Source organism: Dreissena polymorpha, chromosome 8 (assembly GCF_020536995.1).
Source record: "Dreissena polymorpha isolate Duluth1 chromosome 8, UMN_Dpol_1.0, whole genome shotgun sequence".
NCBI lineage: Eukaryota > Metazoa > Mollusca > Bivalvia > Myida > Dreissenidae > Dreissena > Dreissena polymorpha.
This window is the reverse complement of record NC_068362.1, coordinates 73,217,834-73,239,656: the sequence shown is the minus strand read 5'-3', so window position 1 is coordinate 73,239,656 and position 21,823 is coordinate 73,217,834. Positions and strand designations below refer to the sequence as shown.

General features: G+C 37.1%; 1 protein-coding gene across 1 annotated transcript; it reads left to right on the top strand.

The window, feature by feature from the left end:
• The first annotated feature begins 125 nt into the window (after positions 1-125).
• On the top strand, positions 126-14,983 carry LOC127840636 (uncharacterized). Its single transcript, XM_052369048.1, has 2 exons — positions 126-3,636; positions 14,973-14,983. Exons 1-2 carry the CDS (start codon positions 126-128, stop codon positions 14,981-14,983), a joined length of 3,522 nt encoding a protein of 1,173 aa, XP_052225008.1.
• Positions 14,984-21,823: the final 6,840 nt, after the last annotated feature.

Below are 21,823 nucleotides of genomic sequence, written 5' to 3'. Positions count from 1 at the left end.
CCCATCGTGGCCAAGCTTCCCATACATCTACAAGAGCGGTGGACGGTTAAAGCTTCAGAGTACAAAATCAGACACAGTACCCACCATTTTCATTCTTTGTGGAATTTCTGAACTTGCAATGCAGGATGAAGAATGATCCTAGCTTTGTGTATGAAATGACAACTAGCATAGCCACACCTCAGGCCCAGAAGCGATCCCTGGGTGTCAGAGTGAACAAACTGAATGTGGACACAAACCAAAGTACTTACACACCAAGTAGGCAAGCAAAATTCAAGTGTCCATTACACAACTCCAACTCTCACATGTTAGCGTCATGTAGGGACTTTAAAAGGAAAAGTTACATTGATCGAAAGAAGTTATTGAAAGACAACTTTCTGTGTTTCAAGTGTCTTGATGATTTCCATGGCTCATGTCATAAAGAATTGAAATGCAGTGAGTGTGGCAACAACCACCACACGGCCATGCACTTTACTCCAGCAGTGTCGTCAAAGTATGGCGGGGAGCCTCAGCAGCGGAATAGAGTACCTGTTCCCCAAGGTGTAACAAATTCTTCATCCGTGAACAGTTCATGCACTCAAGTTTGCGGTACCCCTGGCTTTGTCGGGAAGTCGTGTGCTAAAATAGTTTTGGTGGAAGTTTCTAGCAAACAGACAGGACTGAAAATGCAAACGTACGCATTGATCGATGATCAATCAAATAGATCGTTGGCTTCACCTACACTTTTCGATGAATTGAATGTCAAGGGTGATGTTGTTGAATACTCAGTTAATACGTGTAACGGCATTGAAGTGAAAAATGGCAGAAAAGCCACTGATCTAGTTGTAACAAGTGTTAATGAAAATAGTGTTTCATATGATATGCCATCAATGCTCGAGTGTGAAGTGCCTAACAACAGAGATGAGATTCCTACGCCAGAAGTCGCCCTGGCGTACTCCCACCTGAAGGATCTAGCGCCACACATCCCACCAGTCGATCCCTCATGTAGTGTCAACCTTCTGATTGGAAGAGACCTTATAGAAGCACACCATGTGATGGATCAGAAGATTGGGGCATCAAATATGCCATATGCTCATAAACTTCCATTGGGCTGGGTTATTGTGGGCGAGACTTGTCTCGGTAGTTCGCATATTACAAACAATGTCAATGTAAATAAAACCTACATTGTAGGTGATGGGAGAGCCTCTATCTTGCCACCATGTTCGAGTAAATATGTTGTGTCTGAAAAATGTGAAAATGACAATGTTGATCAAAATAACTGTTCAAGCATGTATATCATTGATAATGGTAGATATTCACTGTTTATGCCATGTAACAATGTTCATGAGTTAGATTGTATGACTTATGATTTTGTGTTCGCATCTTCTGTCCGTGATGAGAAAGCGTCATTGTCCATTGAAGACCGAGAGTTTCTGTCCATTATGGACAGTGAATTCACACTAGGTTCCGACAGTAAATGGTCCGCCCCACTTCCATTTAAGTCACCACGACCCAAGCTTCCCAACAATAAAGCCCAAGCTTTTCAAAGAGCCAAATCCCTCCAAAATAGTCTGAACAAGAACCCTGTTAAGAGACAGCATTTTGTAGACTTTATGGGTAACCTGCTTTCTAGTGGTCATGCAGAACTTGCTTCTAAGCTAGCAGATGATGCTGAGTGTTGGTACTTACCTATCTTTGGAGTCTACCATCCCAAAAAGGTTGATAAAATTCGTGTTGTCTTCGACTCAGCTTGTCAGTATAATGGTGTGTCGCTCAATTCTGTGTTGCTCCAGGGTCCAGACCTAGCAAATAGTCTGCTTGGTGTCTTACTAAGGTTTCGTAGGGAACAGGTAGCAGTTTCAGTTGATGTAGAGCAAATGTTTTACTGTTTCGGTGTCAAAGAGTGTGACAGAGATTACCTTCGGTTTCTATGGTATGAAGATAATGACCCCTCAAAATCTCTAGTTGAGTATCGCATGTGTAAACACGTGTTTGGGAATAGCCCATCTCCAGCCATAGCAAATTATGGTCTGCAGAAATCAGTTGAGAATTCTGACGAAGATGTCAAAGAGTTTGTTCGGAGAGACTTTTATGTGGATGATGGTCTTACTTCTTGTCCTACGGTTTCAGAAGCCAGGAGTTTGATTGAACGTACCCAAGCTTCACTAGCAGGGAAGGGAATTCGGCTTCATAAGATATCTTCAAACGTCCCAGACGTTATGAAAGGGTTGTCTCGGGAAGATTTGTCAACAGACTTGAGCCGTCTGGACTTTGATCTTGAGAGTTTACCTACTCAGCGTAGTTTAGGACTTCAGTGGGACTTGAATAAGGACTACTTCCTGTTCGATTGTCATATACAAGATAGACCCGTCACGAAGAGAGGCCTTCTTTCAAGCATTCATAGTGTGTTTGATCCTATCGGCTTTTTGTCGCCAATTTTGATCAATGGCAGGCTGATTTTAAGAGATGTAATCGCTAGCGGTATAGAATGGGATTTACCTCTGACCACAGAATTTGAGGCCAAGTGGTACAATTGGCTAGGCAGTTTAGCAGATTTGGAGTGTGTGAAAGTCAGTAGAAGTCTGTTCAATGTGTCACTTTCAGAAATGTCCAATCCTGAACTTCATGTATTCTCAGATTCGTCAGAAAAGGCAATAGCAGCAGTAGTGTATGTGGTAGGGTGTTCCAGTGCTGGTGAGAAAAAGGCCAGTTTTGTGATGGGTAAAGCTAAGGTCGCCCCAGCTAAAGGTCATACTATTCCTCGTTTGGAACTTTGCGCTGCTGTTTTGGCCACAGAGCTGTACACTTTAGTTTCTGAGAATCTTGGTGTCAATATCGCCGATACTCATTTCTATACAGACAGCAGAGTAGTGCTAGGTTACATAGGAAACCAAACCCGTAGGTTCCATACTTACGTCAGTAATAGAGTTCAAAAGATCAGACGTGTAAGTTCTCCAAAGCAATGGAGATATGTAGCAACAGACAAAAACCCTGCAGACATCGGTACTAGAGGAGCCAGTCCCAAAGAATTGCAGGATGGCTTGTGGTTGTCAGGTCCAACTTTCCTTTGCACTCAGGAAACCCCAATGTCGAATGAGTTCTTTCCACTTCTAAACCCACAATTAGATGTTGAAGTTCGCACAGATGTTGTTACCATGAAAACGTCTGTTGGTAGCAATGCTCGCTTGGAAACAGACCGTTTTGAGCGCTTCTCATCTTGGAGTAGATTACTGCTTGCTCTAAGTGTTCTAGTGCATGTTGTTTCGTCTTTCAAGAAGTGTTGTAGTCAGAGAGGTTGGCATAGATGTTCCATCTCTAGTTCCCCAGAGAGTAAGTCTAGAGCTACTGAGGTTGTGCTCCGAGAAGTTCAGTATGATTGCTTCAAAGCAGAAGTTGATGCTCTTTCCTCACAGAGCCCTGTAGGTAGTAGTAGTACTCTGGTTGCATTGGATCCATTTCTGGATGATGTAGGATTGCTGCGAGTTGGTGGACGCCTGCGTCAGGGTGACTTTCCAATAGAAGAGAAACACCCCATAATCTTAGCCGCAAAACACCATGTCACTAAGTTGCTCATACGTCACTTCCATGAATCCGTTCAGCACCAAGGGCGCTTATTCACTGAAGGTGCAGTAAGGCAGGCAGGTTATTGGATTGTTGGAGGTAAACGTGCCATTTCCTCTCTCCTTTTCAATTGTGTGACTTGTAAGAAGCTTAGGGGTAGCTTTGAGAAACAAAAGATGTCCGACTTACCCTCAGACAGGTTACAGCAAAACGCACCTTTTTCATATGTAGGTGTAGACTGTTTTGGCCCTTGGCAAGTTGTATCGCGTAAGACTAGAAGCTCACAGGCGAGCGCTAAACGTTGGGCAGTGCTTTTCACTTGTCTCTCTGTACGTGCAGTTCACATAGAGGTAGTCGATGAAATGTCATCATCAGCATTCATAAATGCTCTTAGACGCTTGATCGCCATTCGAGGCCCAGTTAAGATGTATCGTTCAGATCGTGGTACAAACTTTGTAGGTGCTACAGACCACATTGGAGTAGATGTGATTAATGTAGAAGACGGAGACACTAAAGACTTCATTGCAAAAACAAATAGTGTTTGGGTGTTCAATTCCCCCCACAGTTCACATATGGGGGGTATATGGGAAAGAATGATAGGGGTTTCCAGACGCATATTAGAATCCATGCTGTCAAACACTCATACCCTTACCCATGATGTCCTAGCCACACTTATGGCAGAGGTTAGCGCAATAATCAATTCTCGCCCCATAGTACCTGTATCCACTGACCCAGAGTGTCCTGAAGTTTTGAGTCCATCTGCACTTCTCACTATGAAACTTGATCTTGACCAACAACCAGTTGATGAAATGTCCCTTAAGGACCTGTACAAAGACCAATGGAAAAGGGTCCAGTATCTTGCAAACCAATTTTGGTTAAGGTGGAGAAAAGAGTTTCTCCAATCCCTGCAAACAAGGCCTAAATGGCATCATGATCAAAGTCCCTTAAAGGTCAATGACATAGTCCTCCTGAGAGATTACGACGTACCCCGCAATTGTTGGCCCAAGGGACGGGTGAACAAAATCTTTCCAAGCACAGACGGGAAGATTCGCAAAGTTGAATTGTGTATCATAAATGCCGAAGGAAAACAGAGTTTCCTTGTAAGACCCATTGTTGAGATGGTATTGCTTGTGAGATATTAGAAACACAGTAAATGGTGACTTACTAGTGTTTTCATTGAATAACTGTTGAAATCTATATAGGCTGTTATAGATTGATATGGTGTCACAGTCATTGTGTGTACATAGATGTATGTTGAACATTTCTTTGATATTGTGCCATTAATTTTTGAAATTGATAGCTCATTGTTTTGGGTAAATGAATGTGTGTAATTTTATTCACAATGTTTTAAGACTTAAAAGACATTATCTTTACTTGGCTAAAGATAATTTTGAATGGCATTGGTTAAATGCAGTATTAATGTAAGACTTATATATGATATTGAATACTTTAAAATGGTCATATGTATTTCATTTGAAAGGTTGTGCTATTATGTATTGAGTATACACTAGTTCAATGCGTTATGTACTTGTTAGTTTTAATACTAAATGTCTACTTTCATGTAAGATTACTCACTTCAGGGTGAAAGATTATTTTTCAGATGTAACAATGAAAGCATCTATGGTTCATGCCTTTTCACATTTCAAAATATGTCTTCATTTTGTAACTGTTTTTAAAGATGAATGTAATTTTCTTCATTTTATGCATTATGATGTTCTATGCACAAGAAGTTCAATGTATATAATACAAAGATACATTAAGAATACATCTTTACAGCAATTAAAGCTAAGGCATCAGGATATTTTGAGAATTGTAATTGTGTAATTTAGTCTGGTGTAGTGTTGTTAGAAATAGTCATCACTTTGCTTATAAGAAGAAACAATTTTGATTTGTCATTAAGCAATGGTTTAGTTTTTTTCATTTTTCAAAGAATTCGATACCGTATTTACCATTTTAAGTGAATACCATATTTGTTCTTGTAAACAAAAGGTAAATTGGGTCATATCAAAATTTTCTCTTTTGATGTTTCAACTCAATACCATATTTACTATTATCAGTTAGTACCGTATTTGCTATTGTCAATTGTTACCGTATTTATTCCAAAGGTTGTACCATAATTTTTATGTGAAATTCAGGATTTTATTTTTTCGTGTTTTATTTTTGATAGCGATTCCAAATTATTGTCATCGGACGGGGAGTGTTCTGGAACGACTGTTCCATTTATTTCTGTTTTCGATTCATCCCCGAGCCGTGTCGGTTTTTGTATCGATGCTTTAATAATAGTATAATGTAACCTAGTATTGAACCGGAAACGTCTGGTCGGGCATCCCGCACATTTATTTTCTTGTAATTTCATGGCTTTCTTTAGTCCACACAGTGTAAGGATATTGTGTTTATATTGTTAATTTAGTCATATTGGTAATAATGTTCATTTTGCATAAGTTCAGAGTTTCTTCTTGAATATTTCATAGTAAAATTTACCATTTTCAAGATTCGTACTCAAACCTATTCGTACTTGTGTTAGGTTTATATGTTCTTTAAACAACTGGTACACGTTAAAATAGATATTGTATTGTAATATCACTAGTCATAAAAGTATTTTAATAAGTCTACGTCATTCTAAACCTGTTTTCTGTGTATTTTCAGTCTTTTACCAACTTTTTGGTCGTAACGTCTACTACGATTAAAACGGTTAACTGGCAAGGCGTTGTTCTTTGAATTTGTATGATTCCACCAATTCCTGAACTATGGCCCATCACACCTCCAAAGATTGGCTTACTGACGTAAAACAAAACATATAAGGCACCTATGTATTATGCCGAAAACAGCGTAGAGGTACACAATGTATGATGTAAATATATTCACACTGAAAACGTGCATACGTAGATTTACATGATACCACATGCAATCATATTATAGTATGTGTCCTCAAATAGCCTTTAATGTGTCTAACATAAGGTTCTTAAATATTTAGAAAAAACGGGCTATATAAGCATTTCATGATGACGCAGTTTTCTTTCCGCAAATTCAAATCGCACATCAATATCACATTGCGTGTTGTCAATGAAAAAATGAAATTGCAATTCATTTGGATGGAGAATTGGTTTCAGACTGTGTTATTAAAAGCAAAAGGGCAAACGTCAGTAATATATTCTGACTGAGAATGACGATGTGCAGTTGACAGACTGTCCGACTTTTGTACCTTGCTCTCCTGCAAACTGGAAAGTACACAATATGTATCGCAACGCTGTCCTATCACCCAATAATTTCATATATTTGTGTTTATGCCCCCGGTAGGGTGGCATATAGCAGGTAAACTGTCCGTCAGTCCGTCCGTCCGTTAAAATATAAATATACACGTATAACTTAATGCGTTGCTGTTTAATAATACTGGAATAAACTTACGTAATATGGAGACATTTTGAAGAATTGGATTGTATTTTTCTTGACTTCGTCGGTGTGTGAACTGTTTGGGAAAATTAAGCCTTATTTGCAAATAAACGCAAACGGAATGCAGTAAAATAAAGCGCACTTAACATACGGGTCATTTACCTTTACCGCGGGTTTAAATTTCAGCTCGTTCTGTGTCGGAACATCGTTATTCAGTTTTATCCACCGAAGGTTGTTTTAGTCAAATAAAAACGCTTGACCTGGTATGTGATTTTGAAAGGATTGTGTCATCTTTGTAGCTAGCTCATTCCTGAATACGTGTATAACACCATTTTAGCCTTAGACTATCGGTCCAATAGTCATGACAGTAGTTTGGTTTACATGTTAAATATAAAGTTGAAATAAGCCTTATGGCAGTCTATAGGCGTCCTATTTTATAACCGATGTTGTATCCTGATTTACGAACCGTTACGCCAATTATATAACTACACTTTACAGATTCTTCATCACATATTGGAATAAATCGCAAATGCGAGAAAATTCACAACACCAAAGTCTGGCGTTGATAAACTTGTGTTAATTGGCTGTATTAATTTTTCCCCATGGTTATATAGAAAGATTCCTAAACTCTCTCTCTTTATGTTTATCAGAGTCAATATCAAACTGTACCTCCTTGAAGTAATACAGACACAAATTTCTCAAGTAATGATCAGTTGAATTTTTAACCATGAATAAGGAAATATAAAAAAGATGTGTAACAGTAAACATTGTATTATATGGATGAAATTGCGACACTGTTTGTAAAATTACTTAAGTAAAATAAAAAAGAAAAAAGTTCAAATAACGAACGAAAACATTATTTAAGTGTTGTGTTGTACATTAAATACATGTTTCGGGTGAATATACAGTCTGAAAAGTGATTCCACGCGAACAATAGCAAATATCGATAAAATGATTGTTTTTAAGCTGAAGAAAACAATATGCTATGAAAAGGAACTTACTGAAATAACATCGTTTACCTTTTATTTAAGTTCCAAACTATCGGGCTAAATAATGTCAATGCATTCTTTCAATGAAATTTCAAAAGCCCCTCGAGACGTTTTTCAGCTATTTATAACTCTGATTGTTGTTGGGCAACGGCCACGTTGGCGAAACTAATCAATCGATATCTCTCCCGGAGTAACTTATCTAACAATTAATTAGTTCAAAATAACATGTTCATCAAAGAGCGAATTAATATACAGCGTCGGGGATAGAGCAACCGGCTGCAATGCAGGTGATTCGGACTACATGCCCGGACTTAGTAATACATGTTTTACAATTACATTAAAATATTTGCAATTTATTTCCCAATATATTTCAAATTATAGATGAATCAAATAATGAACGTTAATGCCAAAAAATTAATCGTTTACTTTTAATAGTTTATAAGAATACTGTTTGACTAAAAATAGCAATCATCCCTACCGTAAAGGCCTGGTCTATTTATGGAAAGGTTTCCCTTTGAAGTCGCCGTGGTTAAGTGGATATGGTGTCCTCCTAGCGATCGACACCAAGTACTGGTTCTAAGTCGCAGAAAACGGACTCGAGAGCGCTTCAATAAGCCTTGGGCTTTCAGTTTAAACATATTTATTTCTTTTTGGCAAGTACAATATATCAAAATAGACAAAACAATAGTTATCAGAAAATAATTGAAACGGAAGAAATAATTCTTATAGATTTTCATTCCTTGCGATTATATTTACACATAATTGGCAGTGTATTAGGAATAATACAGCTTAGTTTATGCTAGACATAGACAAAATTATTGGTAAGTATACAAAGGTTTTGAAAGAAAAATAAATAAGAATAGAAAGGAAAAAAAATATATAAAAATAAGGAAAAACATAAGGAAAACAACAAGGAAAATGAGGACGAAGGATTGTAGATGCGAGGACTTGGATACAATAAGGAAATGAGGATGAAGGATTGTAGATGCGAGGACATGGATTTGGAACAACAACAACTTACCATAACCAGATTGTTAGTAGAATCGCCGGGATTCTTTTATAAATTGTTGAACATGTAGAAAAATGTCAGAGTTTTCAATATCGGTAAGATGTGTATTGCCGAAAAGTAGACTACCAAGCTCAACATCGCTGATTAAGCTTGAGATACTGTTCATTAATGTAGTACGTATTGCGTTAAAGTTAGGACATACGAAGTAGAAAGTGGTAATTGGATTCAATATCTCCACAGGAACATAGTGGGGATTCGATGATGTTTTTCGCGTAAAGGTGTTCATTAAGCGCACTTGATTTAGTCCTTAACCGCGTATGAAGTATTTGGAGATAACGTTTCCCTATATAAAAGTACGATGGTGTTTTAATCAAACTTATTTTAAGCTTTGATTTAAATATATTCAACGATTCACTACTTTTTACTTCTTCTGGTAGTATATTCCATTTTCGAATAACTGCTGGTAGAAAGGAATTATAATAAATTGTTGATCTTGATTCGGATGTGCGTAATGCATTTACATTACGGAGATTATTCCTAGTAGCAGCTCCGACTTGTTGGGGTACCAGGTCGGTCAAGTAATGAGGGGTGAGGGAATTTTGCATTTTGTAAAAAAGTATTAGTTGATGTTTGTCGCGTCGATCTTGAAGCGGTTCCCAGTTAATTTCTTTTTGCAAATCGTTTAAAGATACTAGTTTGGATGCTCCACATGCAATGCGCGCTGCTTCGGTTTGAATTTTGTCAAGTTCATGTTTTTCTGCTTGAGTACAATTATCCCATATTACGTCTGAATATTCTATCAGCGGTCGGATAAATGACGTATACATTATTTCGAGTGATTTACGGTCAAGTTTAAATCTCAATTTACGCATAATATTGATTCGACTCCATGCTTTATCTGATATATATTTAATATGGATATGCCACTTACAATCGTTAGAAAGGAAAACTCCTAGATGCTTGTGAGAGCTTACTTCCGGTATTGGCGTTGACAACATTGTGAAATTATAGGTATTCGGATTTTGATTTCTGGAGAATGTAAGTGTTTCAGATTTGGAGGGATTAAATAAGACATGCCATTTTAAGGCCCAGTCAGATATTCGGTTGATATCGTTATGCAAAATTGTATTAGACGTGTTTGGGTCATCTATGATAATATATAGGGATCTGTCGTCGGCAAATAGACGAATGTTACTTTGGATATCGTTTACAATAGCATTTATGAATATTAGAAATAAAAGGAGCCCTAAATAGAGCCCTGTGGAACACCGGCCTCTAGTGAAGCCCAATTTGAAACTGCGCCTGGAAGTACTACGCGTTGACGTCTTCCATTAAGATAGTTTGTAAACCAAGAGTGTAACTTTTCACGGATGCCAATATTATTCAGTTTATGTAAAAGACCCAGGTGCCAGATTTTATCAAACGCTTTACTAATGTCAAAAAAGACAGCTTTTACAACTAATCCATTGTCGAGGGCTTTGCAAAACGTATCGTAAATATAGGTTAGTTGGGTTGTGGTTGAATCGCCTGGCAGAAAGCCAGACTGAAATGAGGTCAGAATTTTGTTGCTAATAAGGTGATTGTACACGTGTTTAAATATTATTTTTTCAAACACTTTTTCCATTGTATTAAGCAATGATATAGGACGGTAGTTAATCGCTAATTTAGGGTCACCTTTTTTTAAACTGCACTGACGTTCGCTTCTTTCAAACAGCTTGGCATTATACATTTGTCGAGTGAAAAATTTAAAAAGTCACATAAAGAGGGGGACCTTTCGTGTCTACATTCTTTCAAGATACGGTTACTTATACCGTCAGGTCCTGATGCTTTGTCACCGAGAGAGTTTTGAGAATATCGTGAACATCAGTAGGAGACTAGGAGTGATAATGAAAGACTCTAGCAAGTTAGAAATTGGAACATAAGTAAGATCCGGTAAGTTTTCGTTATCAATGTCAATTTTTGACTGACTTTGAAAGAAATTGTTAAGAATGTTCGCCTTTTCAACGCAATCAGTAACAATCGAATCGTCAGCGGGATTTATGAGAGCAGACATAGAGTTATTATAAGGTTTATTGATAAATGGCTTAAGAGTTCTCCACCAGTCCTTAGCTGTGTGGTTATTTTGTTTGAGTTTTTCGCATAGGCTCTCGTAGTAATGATCTTTCGCTTGTCTAATTAATGATGTGGTCTCGTTTCGGAAGCATACGGAATTTCGACCAATAATATATACTGAGTTTACATTTCGCGTGTTTGTACGCTCGTTTACGTTTTCTTATCATACGACGTATATGTATATTGAGCCAAGGGGCGTCACGCGGTTTGATCTTTATTAGCCGGTGAGAGATACAACGTTTAGCATTACGAATAATAGTTTCCGTAATATTAGTGCAATATGTGTCAACATCAATACTTGCAATTGATTCCCAGTTAAATGTAGAGAAAGTTTCACGTAACAAATCGTAGTAACCGTCCTCATATTTCCATATAAAGCGCTCGTATGTTTTCGCTTTTGGCTTGTTATATTTAAATAAACCAAAAATAGGGCAATGGTAGCGATACTGTTGATCAAGAAAAGGATCACCGACACCTGATAATGCCAAGCTGTTTGGGTTACTAAGAAGCAACAAGTCAAAGATTGCAGAGGACCTTTCTTTGAAATGCGTTGGTTCGTCAATAACTTGGACAAGGCTGTACTCAAGGCACCAAGAATCAAGTTTTCTTGCAAATGTAGGTATATTGTTATTCATGTTAAAATCACCCGTTATAATAATATCTGATATACCGGTGTCAATTGCTAAACCAATAGAGTCATCAATGAGTTTAGTGTAAGACGCATCTGCGTTTGGTGGTCTATAATATAACCCAAATAAGACACGCTTTTTACCCTGCAAGTGTAGTTCAATCCAAATGCATTCTAATGAAATAGGCTCAAGATCAGGTCTGCGTTCATAGTGGATAAAATCTTTTACGTACTTTTTAGTATAGTATGACGCCACCGTGGCTATCATGTGTTCGATCTTTGCGCTAAGGGCGGTGATAAGACGGGATAAGTAGATCGTCAGTTTCAATAGAATTATTAAGCCAAGTCTCAGTGAAGGATAATACATCAAAATTCGATAGTTCTGCTGTAAGAATATCTAATTTGTTCAAAATACTCTGAACATTATACTGAATAAATGAAAAGTTATTAGGCATTGTCAATAAGTCAGTAAGTGTATTTATCTCCGTGACAGAGGAAGCTTGAAAACTAATAGATACAGGGCCAGGGTTTAGTTCGATATCCCCAGAAAGCAACATGCTTGTGATTAGCCATGTAACTATCAAGACTGTTAAAAAGACAAAAAGTGTTTTTCTAACAAATATAGCATTAGAATAGTAGCGTTCACTAACTGTAGCGCGTGTGTATGGACGTTTAATATGCCGGAAAAGTTGGGATTGTCCTCTGATGTTTTGTATAGACGATTCCAGAGAAATTTCGTCATTTTACAACGAGATTAAGACTAATACATTTAAAGTTGCGAACCACAATCCGAATGGTTTGTATCTTGGTAAAATGTTATGTGTAGCCATCATTACACATTGAGAAAGGTGAGTGCACTTTAACAAGATTTACAATGATCCAAGATCCATCAACAAGTCCTTCGTCCTGAGAATAATAAAGTAAAAAAATAAAGCAAATAAAAAAGGTAATATAGAGGTTAATCAGGTGGTAAGAGGTCATTTTGTAAATGAGCTGGTCAGTTGGAGAATTAAGTGTCATTCACAATAGTTGGATGGTATAAGGTGCACTTATTCGATGAAGACATACATACGTATGCTATAACGGTATTTTACACTTACAAGAAACAGTAAAAGTACATAGTTACAAGAGAATAACATGCACATCATGGATACATAGTCATGTAAAGAGACATAAGACAGAATTACTCAATTAGAGAATATTTCGTTTGCTTGTAACGTGCATTTTAACAAAGTGGTATTAATTAGCTAATCAAACAGTCATACAGTTAAATTAATGCAATATGAATTCGCCAATCGAACAGTTATACAGTTAAAACCACATAAGCTTTCATATTTATAAAGATAGAGTAGTTATTTAAAGTGATTCGTGTTATTTTTTTATTATTATATATTTTATATAAATCCGTTTAATGTAATTAACAGTTATGGACGAAAAATAGTACTTTAAGAAAAAACACGACAGTTAAACCGTTAAACACATACACGACAAGAAGACACTATAATTAGCATCATTATGTCAATGAACTAATCATACAGAACCATGTAATACATATGCACACGTACACGGATACATTTAACACACACACACGCTCACACACGCATGCGTATGCATATAGACATATAAATATATATACATTTTTATAACGCCATACATGTGTAGGTTTTAACGTTCATATAACATGAGTAACATGTGTAGCTTTATATGAACATGTAATTAGTACTCTCATTTAACAAGAAGTGTAGACAACTAGCGCTATCATACAGTAATCCACCTTAAATATATACAGCACTATTATCAAGAGCAAGACAAACTTAATCAGTCAGAGAGTGTGAAATTAATTTGCTACATGCATTATAACAGTGTAGTAGTAAATCGCCAGTCAAGAAATTATACAGCTACAAGAAACACACAAGAGAATACTACAGTTATATAATTATATCAGAATACAAATACTTCAGACGAGCAGTGATACAGCGTAGAGGCATAATAACAGTAAATGTCTATAAGCTGGTCTAATTTTATTTATATGATGACATTAATTAGGTTACATAAATATGAGGTACTGTGATACAACGTAGAAAGACAGAGTACGTTCTTTTGTGTTGTGTACGTTCAATGCTAATACGATTTTAATTTAGTGCATCTATACAAAATGTATGTATTTAAATTTCCGACTAGCAGAAAGATAACGGTTGATGTTCAGTAAGCATCTTGAAAGGTTGACAACAAAACATATTTATGTAAACATAGGCAATGAGGCATAGCAATTCACTATCAAAGCGGATTTTAAATGTTTGATCGTGATAACGCTTGAACATCACTGAATGGCAATTATTTTATGTGAAGGTGTTTATTCTATAAATTGGATATAAAATGACAAGCAGGTGGATCACGTTTAACTGTTATATGGTCAAGTCTCGAGAATGATATATACATACTGTACAGCGAAGAAAGAGTGGACAATGTTCGTTCAGGCAATCTTCACGCTGGCGACCGATGCGTACGATCTATTGGCATTGGAGCGGAGCTTGTTTAGCTGTTCATATGTTTCTACACGATGGATCACACGTGCATGATCACGCACTAAAATAGTTCCGTTATGGGTCCATGCACTTTCTACAGGCTTGTCACGTGCAAGTTTACGTGCGTCGAAAAACAGCTCACTGCGATGCTTCGTTAGGGCCTCATTGATGTAATTCCTTTGGTAATTTACGGAGTCTTTAGCCTTAGATTTCACATTATACAGTTTTTGACGGAAAAACTAACTTTACAATTATGTCTCTGGGCTTTAATCTGGATTGCGATCGGGGACCTAACCTATGGGAGCGATCTATCTCGTCTATAGAGAGATTGGCACCAAGTTCGCTTGCCATCTCCATAATAATGTTGTCAGTGACCTCCTCATCAGTTTCCGGGATCCCGGTGACACGTACGCAGTTACGGCGACTGTATTGCTCTGCGCGATCAGCTTGCGTCGTTAGCACAGCCACCTGATCTTTGAGTACTTTGTTTTCATGTACAAGTGACTCAATTTTTTCATTTAGAGAAGCGTTAATCCCTGTTATTACCTACGGGACGAACGCCTGCACAATCGATGTTACCATAGCTTCGAGGTCGATTTTGAATAATGCGTGTATCCTGTTGGTGATTGTTTCAAGGTCCGCCTCGCTCAGATGAACATTTGTCACGGCTGCACTGTTTTGCAATATGTCAGAGTCTGATATCTTGTTCCTCTTATTTTCATCATCGATTTCAATACTGGATGTTGATAATTCACGTTTATCACATCTTTTACCCACTACAGGTGTGGAGTGAAGGTTTACATGTTGATGCTCAATCTCTTGCACGACGGTTACATTACATTCACCTCTATGTTGGGCTCAGAACGGACTATTGTTATGAAAGCGTCTCATTTATGTCATGATCATTCCAAGCGTTCATCATTGAGGTTACAGAATACTAAACAATCTCTTGCACGACGGTTACATTGTATTCACTGCATTAAAGAAAACCATCTCATGCCATGATATCTTATATCAGTCTTAATTCATTATTATAAAATTGATATGTTTTTTTATTTTAAGAAACCAACATACATACACACGTCGAAGCAATTCCTAACGTCACTCAAAAAAATATGTTTAATTGTTTACATTTGTGAAGTGCGTGGAATGATTCCATCAGCGTAAATGGGCAATATATTAGTTCCAAAGAGTTGCATTAAAACTCGCAAGTTTTTGCACGATTTATCGTACATTTAAAAGTCATATTTCTTAATTTAATGCATGCGATCTTAAATATCCAATCAAATATACATTGAATGCGTTTGTTCGGTTTTAACTATTTTATAGACAAAATGGCGTGCTGAGCCTTTCGCAGAGTTGTATGTGAGAGAAAGGAACGACAACTCCGCGTGGAGATTGGTTGATGCTTCTTTTTTTTCAACAGTATTCGGGATTTTCGTAACTAAGAAGTTGTCTCCCATTCGGGTAGGTATCACGAGTATCCCGGGTAAAAAGCGGTCCGTCTAAAATGCGTATATGACTCATATCCGCGGATATGACCGAAAAGTGCGGATATGGACGAATACAGGCAATATCGACACTTTTTCTGCAATGTTTATTTCAATGTTTTATATATAAAAAAACACAATATGTGTTAAATATGTCAGTATTGTCTCAAAATATAACATTTTAATAGACATTATCATTTTTTCAACTCTAAATTTATATCCGCGAACATGACGAAGTGCCAGAAGATTGTTTTAGGGCTGCACACCACAAACAATATTACCACGCCGACACCACATATGTTTTGTTGTATAAGTTTACATAATGTTTATATAATATACTGAATGTATTATTATTCTTGATGTCGTCTCAAAACTTTAGTATTTAGATATACATTATGCTTTTGAAAATAGTAAAGTATTTTTGGGCCGATTATCGCCAGACCACAAGTAATTAATGATGTTACTTTTCCGTGGTTATATTTTTATTTAAATTCAAAATGTTGAATTTATTTAAATATACTGAATGTTATGAATGCAGTAAATATTTTCTGAAATGTCACTGTTTCAAGTGACATTTTTCATTTGAAAACAAATGATGATTTCAAATGCGCGAATATGATACAATCGACGAATGTGGTTTATCCAATAAAGGATCTATATTTGTAGTGCTATAATAACTTTATGCAAGGTAAATATATATTATATTTGATTGTTACTATTTATTTAATGCTATCCGGTGGTTTATTGAGAAATATCAGTGAATAAAAACTGATAATTTCATTGTTTCAAACAGTGAAAATTATCGAAAATTTTCACTTTTTACTGTGAAATGGCGTCATTTTTTGACGAAATGACGTCATTATCCCAGCGAAAATCTTTAGATAAACTCTTAAACAATGTGTCCCGATTGTCTCATCCGACACAATGCCACACCGAGATCGAATAATATCTACTACGCGCTGGGCAAGTGTCAACTTGTTTCCGCTAATTTTTACATTGTTCGACCTTAAAAACGTTTGAATTTCAGTTTTTGAATAGTTTAAGACATCCTCGACAGTTGTTGTAATAGTCATTGGAATTTAAGTCACCGAAGTTTTAATAGAATTCATATTTTTCAATCGATAACTTTTTTAAATACACGCGCTTAGTGAAACCGGAAATAAACAATACCTACCCGCACGAACGACAACTCTTGTTCACGCTTAGTTACGAAAATACCAAAACTGTAAAAAAAAAAGCATAAAATAAAAAAGAAAATTTGTTGAATTCGGTGGAATATAGATTTTAATTCACTCGTTATCATTGAAAATATATATTTTCACTCGTGGCTGCGCCACTCGTGAAAATATTATTTCTATGATCACTCGTGAATTAAAGTTATATTATGGACATCTAACAGTTAATAGGTGTCTATCGCCACCGTTGTTTAATTTGGGTGTGTTCACTCTATATACACTTATATTTGTTCATGCAGCTTCAACTTACTAAAACAATATACCGGAAAGAGAAAAATAATGCATTTGAATATCAACCGTACTTTCGTTTTGACAACTGACGACAGAAATGATTCGATTTACGATGTGAATCTTAATTTAGTTTTAGTGGGACGATTGAACTTTACCGGTACGCAACACTTAACATCAAACAGCGTACCCTAACCCTAAACCTTAACACATAACAACTAACGCAACACCTTATAATTGTTTTATCCTATATATTTCTTTAGTATCGGGGGCTACCGCCCCCAAACCCCCGCTTTGTCGATGGTGGTTAACAACTGCGTACCGGTAAAGTTCAATCTAGCCGAGTCATGTTAAAGATCGAATATTATATATATTTTTATAAACAACTGGTAGCAAGATGAGTTGCAGATAAATGGTCAGTAACCACATTTTAACTAAATCTTTTGACCTGTATCGCGATTGAAGGATAATAAAGGTACAAAGCGTTGTGTGTTCAGGTTCTTCCTTTTACTTCAGATTCAAATATAAACATGGCGTATATAAACAACAACAAAATTAATATTACGTGACGTCAAGGACGTATTACACTAAGCGCGTCGCGGCAAATAACGTTACGTTACATTCACAACATTCTGGGGGCCGCGAAAAGTGACAATTATTAACAATCAGATGAGAATGTGTATTACTCATGAAATCCTGAATCCTTCGTGAAAATCTTAAGATTGCAGTAATTCTAATTTGACCACAAGTATACACATTGATTTGAAATGAATATCAAATGTTTATCACTCAGTTTTTGAATAACAATTTCTTTACTGTCTCTCGTATTTCAATTACATGTACACTCAGCTGTCTATTTCAATATTTCAATCACAATTGCGCGTTTAACATTTAATACTTAAATGGTTTCTATTCAACATCACTGACTGTCTCTAATGGATAGAGTTTGCACGTTGTACGTTTGGGAATAAATCGCCACTCTGTTCCCTTCTGCTGAGCTCTTCTTGTACGACTTGGGAGTTGAATAGCTTCTTAAGGTGATTAGCAGCAGCAATATAAGTCGTATAATTGTCTGATATCATCACCGTGGGCTACGACTTCCGGCTGGCAAATCTCCGGAACGCTTGAAGGAACATGTCGGTTGATAGGTCAGGTGGGGGTGGGGTAGGCGGAGGTTCGTCCGACATGTAAGAGCAGGACTGAAAGCCAGGGCTAATTGTCGCGTCGTACACATTACCAACTGGCTGACTTCCGGACGACGTCTGCCTTTGAGCACGTGGAGGCTGTGGGCTGTTGTCGGTGAAGTAATCTGCATAGCCGGGAGAGAATGGGGTAGGATTTTTAAAATTACTTTGTGGGTGACCGGAATAAGGATTTTGGCGATTAGAATCTACCGATGTTTGCCTTTGATACGGAGCCTCATTCCTACTTCCGTTCGTATATTGCACAGGCGACATCGGCTGACTATAACTACCACCATCGTTATAATCTTCTCTTTGTTTGTAGCTGTAGTCATTGCGTATATCACTTTGAGTTTGTGGATTCAACTGTAACTGAATACCAGATGTCGACTTATATGGGTACGTATTCTGTTGTGATTGCTGCACGGGCCTGAAACCATCCGTGTTCTGTTTATTCGCACTACCTCTCACAGGCATGGTACTATACTCAGACATTGGCGGAGTTTGTTCCAACTGACGCATGTCATATGCACTACTTTCTTGGCCGTTAATATATCCACCACAGACATTATTAAGTGCTTGGTACCCAGTTCCGATACGATAATCTGGAAGTGTAGAGTATTTATCATGTTGCTCCAGAGGGGACGAAAACTGACCGGATCCGATGGGCGTGGGCGACATAGAGGCGCTTATTCCGGGACCTTTCTTGATTGCGAGTTGCAGCATATAAATTCAAAACTTGACATGCTCTTTAATTACACCATGCTCTTTAATTTCACATGTATATCATACCAAACTTTATATTTCGTAGTTTCCTTTCCTAAGTTAATGATGCTATGTGTACGGACGTGATTTCACAATCCCATGTGCATGAACATATACGTTTTCTCTTTTGATTATTGTTCTTTTTCTCTAATTCAATAAGCTTAGGCATGTTTGTACGTTAAGTACGGCAATAATGTCATGATGATTCCCCATCAAGAGTGGGTATGGGCACATAGTCGTAAGAGCACTTGAACACATGGTAAGGTTAACTAAATCTCCGCGATATGAACTAATATGTGTTTAAAACAGCAAACAATATCCAACAAACGAATGAATTGTCAAACATAGTATGTGCACTGATGTGGCTCTGTAATTTATGTTTGAAAGGTTTAGTAAATATGCAAAATGAGAAAGCACGCAGAAGAGCGAGTATCACAGATATGCTGTGTGTGTATTTGAGATTTATTTACAGGTCGTCCAGCGTCTTCTCGACTACAGATGTATCGACCTGCCCCTGTGACCCTTCAGGGGAGAAAATAAGGTCATATTATACATCATAGCACGATGGCCAATGAGACCTTAATGTGACTAGATGCTTTTTTTTTTTTTAATGGATTATATAGTGGTTTGCCTTTTATCGAAATGGTTTTTGCAGTATTCCTATTATCTCTAGATTAGCATTATCCTTATTGGCATTAATGTTAATTCCTTATAGTTTGTGTGTGGTTTTTGTGCTCTCCGCCCCAAGAGGTGTTAGTGGGGGTTCGAGCGGGATACAGAGGGCGCCCCTATTCCAGAGGCGCCCCTGGTTCTTTTAAGTGCCCGGTGTACAGCACCGATACACTGCACCCCCGTTTAACGTCCCTCGCGGAGGACTATCACAGATATGCTGCGGCTATTATAATGCTTATATACCATAGTCGCTACAACGTTTACAAGTGGCAGGTTCGAAATAATTCGTTTTCTTTACACTCATGATCGCGTTGAAAGTTAATTATACACGTTTTAATTCGCAATTTATTTACTGCATCACGACAAATGTCAAATACAATACAGAAAATGCATAGTTGTTTCATTGATCTATAAACATATAATGGATTGAATATAAATGATTTAAAATTAATGTTTTCAAACTATTATTAAATCTTTTCCCAGAATATGCTGTCCTATTTATAGCTGAGATTCCTATACCGTTATCAATGATAATCAGCGAGGTGTGCCGATTAGAAAAATCGAGCTATCTCAATCGGACTGGCTCGGTCTTTTACATAGGTTGCCATTGTGAAGAATTTTTTTCATGATATGATAACTTAGACGATGCTTCGCAGCATCGTCAAAAAAGCTTGTTGACACCGCATTAATTACTCTGTCTTGATAAGAAAATTTGTCCCCACAATATCTCGGCCTAGTTTGAAACAGGATAACGTGGGACCAAATCTAAGTAACGACGTCAAATGACATCAAGTCACATGTGTGAGATATGGTTCCGGTCCATTTAACCCATTTATGCCCAGTGGACTCTCCCATCTTCTAAATTTGATCAATTTATTTTCAACATTAGGGATGATTAGTACATTGATTTCTATATTTATAATATTTCTTACAGAAATTTCTTGAAGAAAACAGCCCAGACATGATGCGGCGTCTCATCAGGGTCTACGCTGTGTGCCAAGGCCTTTTTCTATACGCTAGGCATAAATGGGTTAAACCATTGTGCCATGAGGCTGGGCATTTTCTCTCATGTGGACGTGAAATAACCTTTTTAAAACACTCTACACTTTTTATTTTTGACCCACACAGGAAGCTTGTTCAAAACATCAAAAACATTGTTATGGTATATGGCATGAATGTGAAAATTATTGTGATTTGTTCAAAATAATTGCTGTTGGGGCATTGTTTTTTACAAGACAAATTTGATACCTTGTCAACGCTTCCTGCCCAAACTAATTAAATTCAATGAGGTATTAAGTGGGTGCCTTCGAGCGTTTGGTCCTTTTGTTTTGTGTTTTTAAGGCTTGTTTATATGTTTTTAAGCTAACGCATACAGAGAAAGCGATAAATTTATGCATACGATTGAACTGTTTCAAAATCAACAAGTAACACATCCAACACAAATTGTAATTATTTTACATGTAACAATAATATTATAACAAAATGCTACTCTCTCGTAAATCGCGTACTCATTAAATTCTCGAACATAATTAAGTACTAGGAAATAACCAATCAAATGTTTTGTTTACAATTTAAATACACATCACGTCGCCCACGGCATTTTGTCATATAGGAAAACTACGACTAATACAGGTTTCAAACACACTTCCTGAACGACATGTCGAGACCACATAACTACTGGTACGCTTTAGTTCACGGATATGAATATATCAAAGAAATTCGACATAAAGTCTGACTTGATCACATTTTAAACAAACCCTGCTCTGAAGTTGTGTAGGACAGCATATAAATTCTGCTTATCTGGATATTCGATGTCTAGGTTTTAAATATAAATAAATAAACTGAACGAAACTATTTACATTTTTTATAAGGGAAGGATTTTTTTTACAAAACATGAAGAAAGTTCTATTCAGTGGGCTTGTGTGCCTGGTTGGCTTTCATACTATTTTTGTTATGAGCCTCCAGACGTCAAAATCCTTAAAAATCGGGACCATTTCTGCCCACTGGACGACGCGTGATTTCATCGAGAAACAACAGGCTCGCAGCCTCGAGCGCGGGTCGA